This window comes from Bos indicus x Bos taurus, chromosome 20 (genome assembly GCF_003369695.1).
Source record: "Bos indicus x Bos taurus breed Angus x Brahman F1 hybrid chromosome 20, Bos_hybrid_MaternalHap_v2.0, whole genome shotgun sequence".
Classification (NCBI taxonomy): domain Eukaryota; kingdom Metazoa; phylum Chordata; class Mammalia; order Artiodactyla; family Bovidae; genus Bos; species Bos indicus x Bos taurus.
In genome coordinates this window covers 35,234,854-35,252,765 of record NC_040095.1, presented here as the reverse complement: position 1 = coordinate 35,252,765, position 17,912 = coordinate 35,234,854, and the positions used below count along the sequence as shown (strand labels likewise).

The 17,912-nt window shown below is 35.1% G+C and overlaps 1 protein-coding gene across 5 annotated transcripts in view; it reads right to left on the bottom strand.

The window, feature by feature from the left end:
- The window catches only part of RICTOR (RPTOR independent companion of MTOR complex 2), a 137,899-nt gene that overhangs the window by 35,277 nt on the left and 84,710 nt on the right, over nucleotides 1–17,912 (bottom strand). For all 5 annotated transcript variants that reach the window (XM_027520538.1, XM_027520539.1, XM_027520540.1 and 2 more), the window contains 12 exons: nucleotides 15,940–16,007; nucleotides 9,977–10,059; nucleotides 8,572–8,659; nucleotides 7,834–7,924; nucleotides 7,655–7,721; nucleotides 7,448–7,528; nucleotides 5,782–5,882; nucleotides 3,857–4,022; nucleotides 3,130–3,231; nucleotides 2,961–3,007; nucleotides 1,367–1,502; nucleotides 776–975 (listed from right to left, as the gene is read on the bottom strand). In XM_027520538.1, the coding sequence (XP_027376339.1) occupies nucleotides 776–975; nucleotides 1,367–1,502; nucleotides 2,961–3,007; nucleotides 3,130–3,231; nucleotides 3,857–4,022; nucleotides 5,782–5,882; nucleotides 7,448–7,528; nucleotides 7,655–7,721; nucleotides 7,834–7,924; nucleotides 8,572–8,659; nucleotides 9,977–10,059; nucleotides 15,940–16,007 (1,230 nt within the window). The remainder of the gene's footprint in view (nucleotides 1–775; nucleotides 976–1,366; nucleotides 1,503–2,960; nucleotides 3,008–3,129; nucleotides 3,232–3,856; nucleotides 4,023–5,781; nucleotides 5,883–7,447; nucleotides 7,529–7,654; nucleotides 7,722–7,833; nucleotides 7,925–8,571; nucleotides 8,660–9,976; nucleotides 10,060–15,939; nucleotides 16,008–17,912) is intronic.

The window sequence follows — 17,912 nt, the reverse complement described above, 5'->3', positions numbered from 1 at the left end:
TGGTTTTCATTCTGTCTGCCCTCTGACAGTTAAGGGTTAGAGGCTTGTGGAAGCTTCCTGATGGGAGGGACTGGCTGTGGGGAAAACTGGATCTTGCTCTAGTGGCAAGGCCAAGCTTAGTAAATCTTGAATCCAATTTTCTGCTGATGGGTGGGGCTGTGTTCCTTCCCTATTGTTTGGTCTGAGGCCAAACTATGGTAGGGGTAATGGTGACCTCCTTCAAAAGGACTTATGCCAGCAGGCTCCAGGACTGTTATAGTATGTGTCCCTGACCCTGCAGCAGGCCACTGTCAACCCATGCTTCCACCAGAGACTCCAGGACACTCACAGGCAAGTCTCTTGGACTGCAAGATCAAACCAGTCCGTCAATCCTAAAGGAAATCAACCCTGAATATTTATTCATTGGAAGGACTGGTGCAGAAGCTGAAGCTCCAATATTTTGGCCACCTGATGTGAAGAGCTGACTCATTAGAGAAGATCTTGATGTTGGAAAAGACTGAAGGCAGGAGGAGAAGGGGACAACAGAGGACAAGATGGTTGGATGTCATCACTGACTCAATGGACATGAGTTTGAACAAGCTCCGGGAGATGGAGGACTGGGAAGCCTGGCATACTGCAGTCCACGGGGTCACAAAGAGATGGACATGACTGAGAGACTGAACAACAACAATAAAACTTACCAAATACAGGTACACAGACTAAAAAGCATACCCTTTCTGATCACATTAAAAATAAAGTTTAGGTATATACTGAAACAGAATCTAGGAATGCTCACCATTGAAATACGCTGCATTTCTCCAGCATTTTGACGCCATGAGGGTGGCAAGAAAGTGTTCCAATAAATAAAAAGTAGTGTTGACTAAGAGTAGTCAATAAACCATTATTTTGAAGGCTTCTTTCAGGTTTCATTCCAGAAGAGGCATTGAGCCACTGAACAATATCCTTTACTAGATCTTCTAAGTATCCCTGCCCATCCTAAAAGCAAATACATTATGATATTGCTAGAAAAGCAGTCAGGGCCTATAATTAGAAAAATCAACTTGATTAATCAAGTCCAAAAGATTTAATAATAATGAAGTTTCTAATAACAGACATTAATCTCTGAGTATCTGTTCTTTTTAATCCCATTCAATACAATGCTGCATGAGATGGTATTATTTTCTATTTTACCAAAAGAAAACCAGGTCTTTTAGAAGGCAAATAACTTGTCCAAAGTCACATAGATAGCTAGTGACTAAGGATAAAAATCTAGGTCTGGGCTCATTCTATGTTTCTAAATATAGCTTATACATATTCAAAAATAAAAGGAAGGGGTCAAATTCAGTGAAAAACATGTGCTCTGGAAAATATTCAAAGTGCCTATTACCTCTTCAGACTCAAGAAGAAATTCTGTAAACTGACAACCCACAACTGTGAGCTGCTTGGACTTGGCAAAATCCAGATCCAGATTGGCGTATAACTTACTACTGGGCTTGTAAAAATAAAGTAGTCTTCGTACAAACCTAAGGTTAAAATAAAAAATCAGCAACAAAGTAATAAACCAAATAATTATTTTAGAATCTTAACCACAGCTTTTGAATATGTTTTGAGTTTAAACCATTGGGGTAAATTTAATAAACACATTTGGTACATTCTACACATGCACGTGCGCGCACGCACACACACACACACACACACGAACAATCCCTTTCATTATAAAAAATATCTTCATGAGATAAGAATTTTTTGGTGGGACGCCTGATAGAAAATAGTGGAGAAGATGCTCAGCAGGAAAAATGCAAACATAACACTGCTAGAAGATACACAGTTGGATAAATATGATGAAACCACCTGGATATAAATTTTCATTCTTCTTTTTGTTTTTGACAGGTATACATTTTATTTTACTGTTAGGTCTTTTTTTTAAAACTCTATTTAAACCTAGAATATATATATTTTCTTCTACTATACTTTATGAATTTATACTAGATAACTGCACATAAATGTTACTACACTATGATTTTGTCAGTTCTTCACAATTAGGCAAAAGTCAACCACAAAAGCTTCAGGTAAAATTTAAACAACTGAATTTATAAAGCAATGGATGATATTTTCATGTTATAATTTTCAACATTATGTTCTAAGCTTCCATTTAACTTAGTTCAATTTAATTTCTACGCTATTATCCAATGTAATAAAGATGCCAGGTCCAGGAGCTGGAAAAACAAAGTTGAATGAGACTTCATATCTGTTCTCACAAGTTGGAAAAGTCAGTGCTATGCTTCTTTATCCCAACGTAATTTATATGTTCTATACATTTCTCAAAATGTGAAGAGATGATAATAATAATAATAATAATAATAATACCAACGATGTGAACTTTTCAAAAACATGAAGTAGAAGCTCTTTTATTCAAAGAAATCAACGCTGGTGGTTGGGTAATCTAAACTCAGAAGGAATAAAAATGCATGGGGCACTAGAAAACAGCATAATACCCTTAAGTATTGTATATGCTATAAATATAAGCTGTTTTATGGAAGGTGTGGCTGGTTAACAGTGTAAAGAGGAAAAAGAATGAATAACCTCCAAAGTCACAGGCAAAAGAAATTAGAATATTTAAAATGGCCATAGTTTTGAGAGGGAGACATTATGCTCTTAATATATCATTCTCATATGTTAGGGCCAAGATTAGTACATGGCTGATACTCTTGATTTGATAAAACTTTTATCTTAAGTACTTCATTTGTTCCAAAACTAAAACCAGAATGTAAATAACCAGAAAAAGAATTAGTTGATGATTTCTGGTTACAAAACACAAGCTATATATAAAAACATATATCAATATGTACCTACTGGATACCAACTATTAAAAAGTAACAATGTATATTTAAAACATCAATTACTACTTTTAACAGGTATCAGGCATAATATAATTCAAATTTGAGTTCTTTATATTTAAATGTAAAACAGTTCTTACATACCTGTGCAACTGCTCATCTTTATAGTTTCTTAGATTTACATTTGGCCACTAGAAAAACATAATATGTTGTATTATGTACTTATTAATTCCTTAACATATAATTATGATAAATTGCAATGAATAATATAATGAAAACAATCAAGCCATTATCAAGAAGTATCCTATCATACCTTAAGAATGGTCCCAATAAGATTCCAATTCCATTCAAGATTCTCTTTATGTTGAAGGACTTGGCTATCTCTAAGGTTCATTAGAAGAGCTTCCTCTGTATCCTAAATCACCAGAAAGTAATAAGAAAAATTAAGAAAAACTGGCCTTACATCAAATAACAGTTGAAATTTTAAAAACAAAAAGAAAAATTTTTCATTTAAGGACTTATGCTGAAGCTCCAATACTTTGGCCACCTGATGTGAAGAACTGACTCATTTACAAAGACCCTGATGCTGGGAAAGATTGAAGACAGGAGGAGAAGGGAACGACAGAGGATGAGATGGATGGTATCACCAACTCAACAGGCACGAGTTTGAGTAAACTTCGTGAGTTGGTGATGCACAGGGAGGCCGGGTTTGCTGCAGTGCATGGGGTCGGCAAAGAGTCGGACATGACTGAGCAATTAAACTGAAAGGAAAACTTTAAATTTTTTTGAGATAAAGTCTTTGCAAATACATCATCACCATCTCTGACTTTAAAAAAAAAAAAAAAGGAGAATTATCAAGGTTCTTCACAAAGTTATAAAAACTCAGCTTAACTGTCCAATCATTATAAAACTTATTAGAAGCTTTTTGAAAATCCATATGCATGAATAAAACTGCTAACTCAAGCATGTATATGCCTACTAAAATACAGGGGTTAAGAATTAGGAAATTAAAGTAAAAATCGCATCTTCTGCATCAGTACCTTAAGAACAAATATATCTTTCTGAGCTCGGAGATACTGATCCCGTTTCTGATGTGTTGCAATTGCTTTCTGAATAATGTGATCTAAATGAAGGCTATAAGGTTTAGGTCCTCGTTTTTTCATTTCATGGAAGCGTTTTAAACAGTTCAAAGCTGCACTGGCTCGCCTAAATGAGGAAAAAAATTCAATTAATACTGTAGCAGGGATAGCATAATTTTAAAGAGATCACTTTGGTAAACTATTCTATCGAAACTTACATAAATGCAGGCTAGATACTGTTACTAAAAAATAAACAATTTAATCAAATTTGGAACCACAAAGAAAAAAAAAACAAGAACACTGCTGATTTGTATGAAGAAACACTAATTATTCAGATTCAGCAAAACATACTAATTTTTTCTTATAGTGGTGGTGGTACAGTCGTATGTTAGTTTTAAGAACTCCCTCCTCAAGGTCCAAACTGAAGTTTTATATATTTTCTTATTTTAAAACTCTGCTTTTCACATTTAAGGCCTTGATCCATATGAAACTGATTTTTGTTTAAGGTATGAGGTTGGATAACCAATATTAACTGAACAGTCTCTATTTTACCTACTAATCTGTAAATGTAAATGGAATCCTTTTAAAAATTATTTTTAATTCCCTTTTTGTGGTATATAAAAAGTACAGTTTTTAAGAATTTGGTGGCAGTCAAGTCTCAACTTCAGAAATTGTAATAAATACAAACTGGATTCAAAATTTAAAAACTTTGAGATGTGCCCAGATTGGTAAGTACTTATCAGTAAAGACAGCTTACCAAGCTCAAAAAAAAATTCTATTATCATTGGAATTTTGAAGGTAAATTTGAATTCCTGATGAATGCTAAAATCCATGGCCATAAGCTGACTCAAAGAGTTCAGGTCTACCAGGCTTTGAGAAAGTACATTTTTTCCATGAAGAAAACTACTAAAATAAGAGCTGAATGCTACCAATACCAATGTAAGCCTGAAGTCAGAACTGATGATCCCTAATGCCCTCAGTTTATAATACAACTTCAATCTGTTAAATAATAGTATTCTCATTGATAGATTTTAAATTAATAAAAAAATACTATTTATTTATAGTGAAGCCCTTATATGTACTTTTAAATTAATAAAGCTAACTAAACTTTTGAGAATTGTAGTATAACTTAAAAAAATTCCTGTTTCTGACTAAGCTAATGAACAACATTTTAAAACATTACGGGGAAAAAAAATGAAGCCTAAATATATAAATTTTTCTGATCATAAAGAGAGAAAAAAAAAGACATCCCTGGACTAGACATAATCTTTATCAGATGAAAAAAGATTCCTACTATCACTATACAATCAAGCTCCTCCACCTTAAATTATATTTTATTATTAGTCCTCGAATTCCAGCAGAGTTACAGCTGTATTACCATACTTTAGTTTATAAATTCTATATTTGCAGTATTTCCTTTAGCACCAAGAGTTTAGCTTACTTCGATGCCTAAAGTATGGGCTACTAAATTCCAACATTTTTTTTCCTCAACATTTTTAACCCCAAATATAAAAAAAATAACACTGTTAGTCTTTGTGCTTTAATCTGATATAATTTAGACATTGAGAAAGAGACTGAATTGTTGCTCAAAACATACAATTGTCCAAAAAACTCTCAATCCCAATATTTTTACTGATCCAGTAGAAATTTTATGTCCTTGTCCAGAAACACGTGAGAAAAGGTTGACTTTACCAAGCCAAAATACTTTGTAGCCTAAAATACAAATTATTTTTAAAAAACTACAAACTTTCCTCTTATCCAAAGGCTTCCCTAAAAGAATTCTCAGGAATAACCTATATATACTACTTTCTTAAAAAGAAGATAAGGACACCTAAGTGAGTATTAAATATACTACGCACAAGCTTTGCTAGAACCTGGATACTTACAATCTCTTTTCCTTAGGGATATCAAAGGATGCAGCCATATTCATTAGGGTTGGCAGGCAGTGCAAATGATGGCTATGTGAATGAGGAAGAATTGTGTTTGCCTAAAATGAAAAATAGTATTTTATAAAAAGTTTAAAAAGCGTATTTTATGTTAGCCACAGAGTTAATCATTTACTTTCTGATACATATTATTATTTTTATCTTATTTGCTTTCATCAAGGATGACATGTAACAAATACAAGGATACAGGCTCAGATTACATTAATAAAACTCTAAATTCCATAGATCCTTAATCTTAACTTTAATTTATAATCTTAAGTGGTATCCAATTAAACTCAATTCTTAAATAATTTAAAAGGATGTTAGGTCAAAACTTAGATTCAGTGCTATAATGTTATGTTAAAAGTAGAATTTAAAATGCTGGATGCAATATCATAATTTACAAGTTTACCTCTTAGGTTTAAAAGCCAGCTTCTCAAAAGAGGTTTGTCTCATAATTCCAACAATCTTTAAGAAACTTGCCTTTTGCTTTCCAAACAAAACCTGCAATATTAATTCTTTCATAGATGGGCTTAACAGAGCAAGTGGCTAAATAACTTACTGATAAACAAGACAGTTATCATTAAACTGCTTAATTTTCTTTTCCTCATTCACAAAGCTGAACTTCTATACAGAAAAAACCCTGGTGATGGAGGGGGCCAAACACAACTATAAAAACAAAAAATAATCTGACAGTAATAACAAGCCGTAACATAATTTCAAATGATTTACCATAGGGTTACTTCTTCCTTAATGAGTTCAGAGTGGTTCTTTTTATTTAGTATTTTATTAACTAATGGGATTCCCTGGTGGCTCAAACGGTAAAGAATACACTTGCAATGCAGGAGACCTGGTTCAATCCCTGGGCTGGGAAGATCCCCTGGAGAAGGAAACGGTTACCCACTCCAGTATTCTGGCCTGGAGAATTCCATGGACAGAGGAGCCTGGCAGGCTATGGTCCATGGGGTTGCAAAGAGTTGGACATGACTGAGCGACTTTCACACTTGTTAACTAACAGACTTAGAAATATAAATTTCTAATTTGTAAATGGTCAGAGTACCCTCACTACTTCATCTGCTAGGTATTGAAAATGATCAGATCACTTGGCTAGCTCCTTGTTTCCACAAGTTACTGATGTCATAAAACCATGTCCCCCCAAAAAAGATTCCCACCTTTCAAAACAAACCTCAACTGACAAGTTTACAGAGAAGTACATGTTCAAATAAGGCAGTTAAATTTAGATTTTTCCTTCACAAAGTTTTCTAAAATTTACGCACTTACTGTTATCAATTCGATCCCTAGCTGATTAAAGTAATATCTATAGTTTTGTAATTCTGTAATTTTTAGGTAGGAAGTCATTCTAAAGATTCTAAAGAAAGATATTTATGGACTCAAAATGTCAACATTGAAAGTGAGTATTCAGTACTTTATATTTTTTCCATTTAAAAAACTAGCCTATATATATATGATACAAAGTATCAAGGGCTCTTTGTAATGCAAAGATACATATCCAAATAAATGCAAACTTATGTTTTTGAGATAATGCAAAGTAACACTGTTAAAATAGCCTTGTTTCATAAATTAAAACATTAATGTACAAAACATAATCAAAAGTTGTTAAACTTACCATATGTAAAAGTTCTCCTAAAAGGATGGTGGCTCTAACTGAGATATGGTCGTCACTGTTTGTTATTACCTCAACCAAACCCTTTGAAAATAAAAAGAAAATATCACAGTTGCAAAATAGCATACATGAACACACCTATGCATCATGTTTGTTGCTCTGAAAGAACTGCTAGAGAAAATAAAATAGAAGAAGGTTTATAATTCTTACTTCTAAAAGTCCATTACGAATAAATGCTGAGAGTATCAGTGCCAAATAATTATCCATGAGGTCTGGCCTGGAAATAAATACAGCACAGAAAATTTTAAATCTTGTTCCATACACTAGAAAACTGAACATAAAAATAGCAACTGTAATAAATCTGAATTATTTCTGTACTTAAATTCTACCTGGATCTGGCACGATGAGGAAGAATAGTTTTTGCCTCAGCTGCTACAAAGCCATCTGAAAGCCTCCAACTGTCTTGGAATCTACCTGGATCTAAAATAAATTTAGATAGAAGAAAATAGTACATCAATGAAACAGTTTAAATAACCATCAGCTAAACAAGCTATCCATGGACAGAGGAGCCTGGCAAGTTACACTCCATAGGGTCGCAAAGGGTCAGACACAACTGAAGCAATTTAGCACAGCATAGCATACAACCAGGCTATAAATAATTTTAACTGTTGGCTAAAAAAAAAAGAAAAGAAAAAGACTCAAAAAGGCGTACAGAAAAAAATGATTTCTGTAAATGAAGGGTTTACATAAATCTAACTTTAACTTTCTTCATTCAAGGGTTTAGAGTCATTTAGCTAAAATAAAATTTGAAAATCAAATAATCTAATTTGAGAATTGCAAAAGGTTTCTTATTATCTCCTCTCTTCCTTTCTTGATCCATCCTTCTATTATTAATTTCACTGCTAATTTCAGGAATTATGAAGACAGAGAAGAAATTAAAATTTCTTTTTAGAAGTTCACCTGAGATTTTATTTTTATATTAATTTCATGCCACAAATATGCAATAAGAAAAGAAAGTGATATTCAATACTTATTTTAGTATTTTCCCTTCGAGGGATTCTGCCTCCATTAGGTAAGTCATTTAAAAAATTACAATATATGAACAGTGAATGCACTTCAATACTTACCTACACTGAGTAGTGCTTCTATGAACTCTTCAGTCACAACAGGTAGAGGAAGACGAAATATATCATAAAGCACTTCAAGGAGACCTCGCTGAAAGTAAAAAAAAAAAAAAAAAAAATACAGTTCATTTGTTTTTACAGAATAAATCTTCACTTAAAAATTTTTAAATGTCCTATTCACAGATTTAAAAATTGGTAAAAAGAGAACTACTATATTTTAGAAAACTGTTTCTGCCTATATTAGAGAAAAGTACTGAATGCTTACTACATATACATGATGTAACTTTTTCAATAAATCTTGTATTATCCCCATTGTAGACATGAAGAAATAGATTTAAAGGTTTAAAATAATTTGCCTAAGGTCATGGAGCTATAAATAATAAAATCAGTCTGGCCAAACTCAAAAGAGCATGTTTTTTTGCTGAGTAAGAAGTCAGCTGAATTGGAACCTTTAGTTCCCTGCTTATAGATCTTTCCATCCTTAATTACATCCTTCCATGGTTTAGATGCTTTTGTTTTTAGTTCACATTTTAAGCAAGGCACCTCTAGCTAATATTTGTACTAATAATTAGAAACAGGGGGGCAAGTTTTGTTCCTTTGAACATTAAAAGAAAAACACAGAAGGGGAAAAGGAAGAACCTTGTGAAGAGTTAATTTCTTTCCCTCTAATTTCAATCTGTTTTAGCTGTTTTATACAATTTGTACACATTAATAATTTAGAAAGTGAAGTGTTAGTTACTCAGTTGTGTCTGATTCTCTGTGACCCCATAGACTGTAGCCCGCCAGGCTCCTCTGCCCATGGAATTCTCCAGGCAAGAAAACTGGAGTGGGTTGTCATTTCCTTATCCAGGGGACCTTCCCAACTCAGGGACAGAACTTGGGTCTCCTGCATTGCAGGCAGATTCTTTACCATCTGAGCCACCAGTAAAGCCCTAATAATTTAGGGCTATGTCTAATAATTAAGCATATAAGTACCCCAATTTTAATCAAAACCATTGCTCATAACATAAAAATAAAAGTTAGAAAGCATAAGTTGCATAACTACTATGCTTACTTTCCCCTAAGTATAGTTTTCTGTATTGCTTGAAACTTTTACAATGAGAATGCCCCTGTGAAATGTCTATACCTTTTATTAAATAAAGCATAGTTAATTTCAAAGAAAGAAAAGGCATAATTGATGCCATATTTTAATATAATTTTAATACATCCATAGTTCCTAACAACAGCATTGTTTCAAATGATTCATATTCTTTTCCTTAGTGTACAACTAAGTCATAAATATTTATTCCTGTATTTTTAAAATGTTCTGTGATACAGATTAACAATTCATGAGGAAAAACACCACTTGAAACTTTTCTCCAATTAATTTCCTCCACTAAAATTCTGATACAGAGTAATTTTTACCTACCCTTATTTCCATATTTGGAATGCAAAGTACTCCAATTAGAGACTGAATCCCAGAGTTTCCAGGTTTACATAAATTAATAATACCTATAAAGGATAAAAAAAATCACTGATATGAATTTCAAAAGATGTATTCATAATACAAAATGTGACATTTTTCAAAGCTAAATTACACTATTATATTATTTGATCATCATAAGTGATAGTATATTTCAAAAATTCTCTGAATTTCCAACTAAGTAGAGATTATCAATAAATTTACCATTTAAATTACATTCAAAAAGGTTCTCAAGAAATTCTGGACTGCTCAGCAATAGAAATAAGAGCAAAAATATGGCTTTCTCTGGGTATTTGCCCAGGAGTGGGATTGCTACGTCATATGGTAGCTCTATTGATATTTTTAGTTTTTTAAGGAATCTCCATACGGTTCTCCAATAGTGGCTGTTTCAATTTACATTCCCAGTAAGAGTGTAGGAGGGGTCCCTTTTCTCCACACTTTCTCTACATTTACTGCCTACAGATTCTTTAACAATGCCATTCTGATCAGTGATACCTCACTGTAGTTTTGATTTGCATTTCCTAATGATATTGAGCATTTTTTCATCTGCTTTTTGGCCATCTGTATGTCTTCTTTAGAGAAATATTTATTTAGACCTTCCACCCATTTTTTGATTGAGTCATTTCATTTGTGTCTTTGATATTGAGTTGCATGAATCATTTATATATTTTGGAGATTAATCCCTTGGACAGTTGCTTCATTTGCAAATATTTTTTCCCAGTCTGAGGGCTGCCTTTCTGTTGTTTATGGTTCCCTTGGCTGTATAAAAGCTTTTAAGTTAAATTAGATCCCATTTGTTTATTTGGGTTTTTTTGTTTTGTTTTTTTCACTACGTTAGGAGAAATTAATAAAAAAATTTAAAAAAGATCAGGCTGTGATTTGGGTAAAAGGGTGTTTTGCCTATATTTTCCTCTAAGAGCTTTATAGTGTCTGGCCTTAGAGGTCTTTAGTCCATTTTGAATTTATTTTTGTGTATGATGCAAAGAATGTTCTAATTTCATTCTTTTATATGTAGCTGTCCAGTTTCCTAGCACCAACCACTTATTGAAGAAACTATCTTTTCTCCACTGCATATTCTTGCCTCCTTTGTCATAGATTAATTGACCATAGGTGAGTGGGTTTATTTCTGGGCTTTCTATCCTTTTCTATTGATTATATATTTCTGTCTTTGTGCCAATACCATATCATTTTGATAAATGTAGCTTTGTAGGCTAGTCTGAAGTCAGGGAGACTAATTCCTCTAGCTCCATTTTTTCTTTCTCAAAATTGCATTCACTATTCAGGGCCTTTTGTGTTTCCATACAAATTTTTGTTCTAGTTCTGAGAAAAATGCCATTGGTAATTTGACAGAGATTGCACTGACTCTGTAGATTGCTTTGGATAGTATAGTCATTTTCACAAACTAAGAACATGATATACCAAGAATATGTGGTACATATATACAATGCACTACTACTGCAATAAAAAAGAAAAATAATGCCATCTGCAACAACGTGGATGAAACTGGAGACTGTCATGCTGAGTGAGGTAATTCAGACACAGAAAGACAGATATGATATTGCTTACATGTGCAATCTAAAGAAAAGGGGACAGGATACAAATAAACTTACTTACAAAACAGAAGTAAAGTCAAGTCATAGACGTAGAAAACAAACTTATGGTTACCAGGGGATGGAGGTGGGGATAAATTGGAAGACCAGGACTAACATATATACACTACTATGTATAAAACATGTACGTATAAAATGTTTAAACATCTATGTATAAAAAAGATGTCCTTTTCATTATAGGGGACTGGAATGCACAAGTAGGAAGTCAAGAAACACCTCGAGTAACAGGCAAATTTGGCCTTGGAATACGCAATGCAGCAGGGCAAAGACTAATAGAGTTTTGCCAAGAAAATGCACTGGTCATAACAAACACCCTCTTCCAACAACACAAGAGAAGACTCTACACATGGACATCACCAGATGGTCAACACCGAAATCAGATTGATTATATTCTTTGCAACCAAAGATGGAGAAGCTCTATACAGTCAGCAAAACAAGACCAGGAGCTGACTGTGGCTCAGACCATGAACTCCTTACTGTCAAATTCAGACTTAAATTTAAGAAAGTAGGGAAAACCACTAGACCATTCAGGTATGACCTAAATCAAATCCCTTATGATTATACAGTGGAAGTGAGAAATAGATTTAAGGGCCTAGATCTGATAGATAGAGTGCCTGATGAACTATGGAATGAGGTTCGTGACACTGTACAGGAGACAGGGATCAAGACCATCCCCATGGAAAAGAAATGCAAAAAAGCAAAATGGCTGTCTGGGGAGGCCTTACAAATAGCTGTGAAAAGAAGAGAAGCAAAAAGCAAAGGAGAAAGGAAAGATATAAACATCTGAATGCAGAGTTTCAAAGCACAGCAAGAAGAGATAAGAAAGCCTTCTTCAGCGATCAATGCAAAGAAATAGAGGAAAACAACAGAATGGGAAAGACTAGGGATCTCTTCAACAAAATCAGAGATACCAAAGGAACATTTCATGCAAAGATGGGCTCGATAAAGGACAGAAATGGTATGGACCTAACAGAAGCAGAAGATATTAAGAAGAGATGACAAGACTATACAGAAGAACTGTACAAAAAAGATCTTCACGACCAAGATAATCACGATGGTGTGATCACTGACCTAGAGCCAGACATCCTGGAATGTGAAGTCAAGTGGGCCTTAGAAAGCATCACTACGAACAAAGCTAGTGGAGGTGATGGAATTCCAGTTTAACCATTCCAAATCCTAAAAGATGATGCTGTGAAAGTGCTGCACTCAATATGCCAGCAAATTGGGAAAACTCAGCAGTGGCCACAGGACTGGAAAAGGTCTGTTTTCATTCCAATCCCAAAGAAAGGCAATGCCAAAGAATGCTCAAACTACCGCACAATTGCACTCATCTCACACGCTAGTTAAGTAATGCTCAAAATTCTCCAAGCCAGGCTTCAGCAATACGTGAACCATGAACTTCCTGATGTTCAAGCTGGTTTTAGAAAAGGCAGAGGAAGCAGAGATCAAATTGCCAACATCCGCTGGATCATGGAAAAAGCAAGAGAGTTCCAGAAAAACATCTATTTCTGCTTTATTGACTATGCCAAAGCCTTTGACCATGTGGATCACAATAAACTGTGGAAAATTCTGAAAGAGATGGGAATACCAGACCACCTGATCTGCCTCTTGAGAAATTTGTATGCAGGTCAGGAAGCAACAGTTAGAACTGGACATGGAACAGACTGGTTCCAAATAGGAAAAGGAGTACGTCAAGGCTGTATATTGTCACCCTGCTTATTTAACTTCTATGCAGAGTACATCATGAGAAACAGTGGACTGGAAGAAGCACAAGCTGGAATCAAGATTGCTGGGAGAAATATCAATAACCTCAGATATGCAGATAACACCACCCTTATGGCAGAAAGTGAAGAGGAACTCAAAAGCCTCCTGATGAAAGTGAAAGTGGAGAGTGAAAAAGTTGGCTTAACGCTCAACATTCAGAAAACGAAGATCATGGCATCCGGTCCCATCACTTCTTGGCAAATAGACGGGGAAACAGTGGAAACAGTGTCAGACTTTATTTTTCTGGGCTCCAACATCACTACAGATGGTGACTGCAGCCATGAAATTAAAAGACGCTTACTCCTTGGAAGGAAAGTTATGACCAACCTAGATAGCATATTCAAAAGCAGAGACATTACTTTGCCAACAAAGTTCCATCTAGTCAAGGCTATGGTTTTTCCAGTGGTCATGTATGGATGTGAGAGTTGGACTGTGAAGAAAGCTGAGCGCCGAAGAATTGATGCTTTTGAACTGTGGTGTTGGAGAAGACTCTTGAGAGTCCCTTGGACTGCAAGGAGATCCAAACAGTCCATTCTGAAGGAGATCAGCCCTGGGATCTCTTTGGAAGGAATGATGCTAAAGCTGAAACTCCAGTACTTTGGCCACCTCATGAGAAGAGTTGACTCACTGGAAAAGACTCTCATGCTGGGAGAGACTGGGGGCAAGAGGAGAAGGGGACGGCAGAGGATGAGATGCCTGGATGACATTACTGACTTGATGGACGTGAGTCTCAGTGAACTCCGAGAGTTGGTGATGGACAGGGAGGCCTGGCGTGCTGCGATTCATGGGGTCACAAAGAGTCAGACACGACTGAGCGACTGATCTGATCTGATTTGATGTATAAAACAGATAACTAATAATAACCTACTGTATAGCACAGGGAACACTGCTCAACACTTTGTAATGGCCTATTTGAGAAGAAAAAAAATTTTTTAAGTGGATATATGTATAACTGATTCACTTTGCTGTACACCTGAAACTAACACAACATTGTATATAAACTGTACTCCAATAAAAAAATTTTTACAACAAAAGTAAAAATGGACAAATGAGACCTAATCAAATTTTTAAGCTTTTACATAGAGAGGAAACCATAAACAAAATGAAAAGACAACTTACAGAATGGGAGAAAGTATTTGCAAATGATGCAACTGACAAGGGATTAACTTCCAAAATATCTAAACAGCTCACACAACACAGTAACAAAAAAACAAAGCAATCTAATAAAAAAAAAAAAAGGAAGAAGGCCTACGTAGATATGTCTTCCAATAACACATGCAGATGGTCAATAGGCACACAAAAAGATGTTCAACATCACTAATTATTATTAGACAAATACAAATCAAAACTACAATGAGGTTATCACCTCACACCAGTAAGAATGTCCATCATTAAAAAGTCTACAAATAATAAACACCGGAGAGGCTGTGGAGCAACAGAAAGCCCCTCACACTATTGGCAGGAATGTAAATTAATGTAGCCATTATAGAAAATAGTATGGATGTTTCCTTAAAAACTAAAAATAGAGTTACCATATGATCCTGGAATTCCACTCCTGAGCATATATCCAGGGAAAACTGAAATGTGAAAAGAACATCCACCCCAGTGTTCACCGCAGCACTATTTTAATAGTTTAAGACACAGAAGCAACTTAAATGTCCATCAACAGATGAACAGATAAAGAAGATGTGGTATATATATAAAATGAAATATTATTCAGTTATAATATAGAATAAAATAATGGCATATGTAGCAACACAAATGGACCTACAGATTATCATCGTACTAAATGAAGTCAGACAAAGACAAATACTATATGATATCACTTATATGTGGAATCTAAAATATGATACAAATGAATTTATTTATGAAATCATAAACAGACTTGCAAACAGAGAAAACAAACATATGGTTACCAAGGGGGAAAAGAAGTGAGGGAGCAATAAATTAGGAGTTCGGATTTATAGATACACACTGCTATATAAAAAATAAACAAGGTCCTGCAATATAGGTATAGCACAGGCAACTATATTCATTATAACAAACAATAATGGGAAGAATATGAAAAGGAACATATATATATATATATCTTTCTCTGAATCACTCTGCTATACACCAGAAGCACATTATATATCAACTGTATTTCAATAAGAAATTTAAAGAACACATCCCAAAACAAAATAAAGAAACAAAAGGAAAGGTATTTGGGACTACTATCTTGCTTATTAGGTATTTATAACATTCTACATTATACTTTAAGGTAAGAAACTTTAGCTATGTATTCAACTAACATTTTTAAAATCTTTTTTGGTACAGATCATGTTCAAATTTTTTATTTAAATGTCTAGGTTATCATCAGCATGTTGACTTACAAATGGTCAATTTTAATACTGTATATTAAACCCCTCTTGGTTCTAATGATAACACATAAAAAAAGACCATGCTAACATATAAATGAGATGCTACAATAAGTTAACATTTGAAAAAATAGTCAAGTTTGTCTTATATGATACAAAGTAACACAGAGGAACTTACCTGCCCATGACCGGAATGTTGCTATGATTCCCATTTTACTGGCTAGAAACCTTGCTTCTCTGTCTTCTCTGTTGGATGGGGTGGGGGTAGAGTCAAACAAATTAAATGTTTAAATAAAAAGTTAGTTTTGCCCTATTACTATATCAGAGTAACAGCTATCACTACTTAATATTTAAGTATTACATAGGAAATTTAAAATACACTTAAAAAAATAAAGATAAGATCTACCTCAAAGCAAATTACTCAATTATGTACTGATCACGCCTTCCCACATGAGAAATTCATGTTTTAAAACAAATTATAAATTCTGCTTTTCTGAGTTCTACTTTTCCTGCTCTTTCTGAAAACTTAGATAGCTCACTAACACCTGTAAGCATTGGCAACACCACCAGCCTGCTTAAGAAGCATCTCTGTCAAAAGACTGCCCTTTAGCAAAGAAAATTACCACATAAACCTCTGTTACTACATGTGTTCTCTTTACTTCAAAAGTCTTGTCCCAAACTTATCTGAGCAAGCTTATTCTACTTATTCTACCAAGCAAGCTCAACAAGCTGTATATTCACTAATATTATTAAATAATTAGGTATTATTGGCTGCACGGGCGCAGGAGGGCCTAGAGGAGCTATTCCACATTGAAGGTCAGGAAGGGCGGCGCTGAGGAGATACCCCTTGTCCAAGGTAAGGAGCAATGGCTGCGCTTTGCTGGAGCAGCCGTGAAGAGATACCCCACACCCAAGGTAAGAGAAACCCAAGGAAGACGGTAGGTGTTGCAAGAGGGCATCAGAGGGCAAAAACACTGAAACCATACTCACAGAAAACTAGTCAATCTAATCACACTAGGACCACAGCCTTGTCTAACTCAATGAAACTAAGCCATGCCCGTGGGGCAACCCAAGACGGGCGGGTCACGGTGGAGAGGTCTGACAGAATGTGGTCCACTGGAGAAGGGAATGGCAAACCACTTCAGTATTCTTGCCTTGAGAACCCCATGAACAGTATGAAAAGGCAAAATGATAGGATACTGAAAGAGAAACTCCCCAGGTCAGTAGGTGTGCAATATGCTACTGGAGATCCGTGGAGAAATAACTCCAGAAAGAATGAAGGGATGGAGCCAAAGCAAAAACAATACCCAGGTGAGGATGTGACTGGTGATAGAAGCAAGGTCCGACTCTGTAAAGAGCAATATTGCATAGGAACCTGGAATGTCAGGTCCATGAATCAAGGCAAATTGGAAGTGGTCAAACAGGAGATGGCAAGAGTGAATGTCAACATTCTAGGAATCAGTGAACTGAAATGGACTGGAATGGGTGAATTAAACTCAGATGACCATTATATCTACTACTGCGGGCAGGAATCCCTCAGAAGAAATGGAGTGGCCATCATGGTCAACAAAAGAGTCCGAAATGCAGTACTTGGATGCAATCTCAAAAACGACAGAATAATCTCTGTTCGTTTCCAAGGCAAACCATTCAATATCACAGTAATCCAAGTCTATGCCCCAACCAGTAACACTGAAGAAGCTGAAGTTGAACGGTTCTATGATGACCTACAAGACCTTTTAGAACTAACATCCAAAAAAGATGTCCTTTTCATTATAGGGGATGGGAATGCACAAGTAGGAAGTCAAGAAACACCTCGAGTAACAGGCAAATTTGGCCTTGGAATACGCAATGCAGCAGGGCAAAGACTAATAGAGTTTTGCCAAGAAAATGCACTGGTCATAACAAACACCCTCTTCCAACACCACAAGAGAAGACTCTACACATGGACATCACCAGATGGTCAACACTGAAATCAGGTTGATTATATTCTTTGCAGCCAAAGATGGAGAAGCTCTATACAGTCAGCAAAACAAGACCAGGAGCTGACTGTGGCTCAGACCATGAACTCCTTACTGTCAAATTCAGACTTAAATTTAAGACAGTAGGGAAAACCACTAGACCATTCAGGTATGACCTAAATCAAATCCCTTA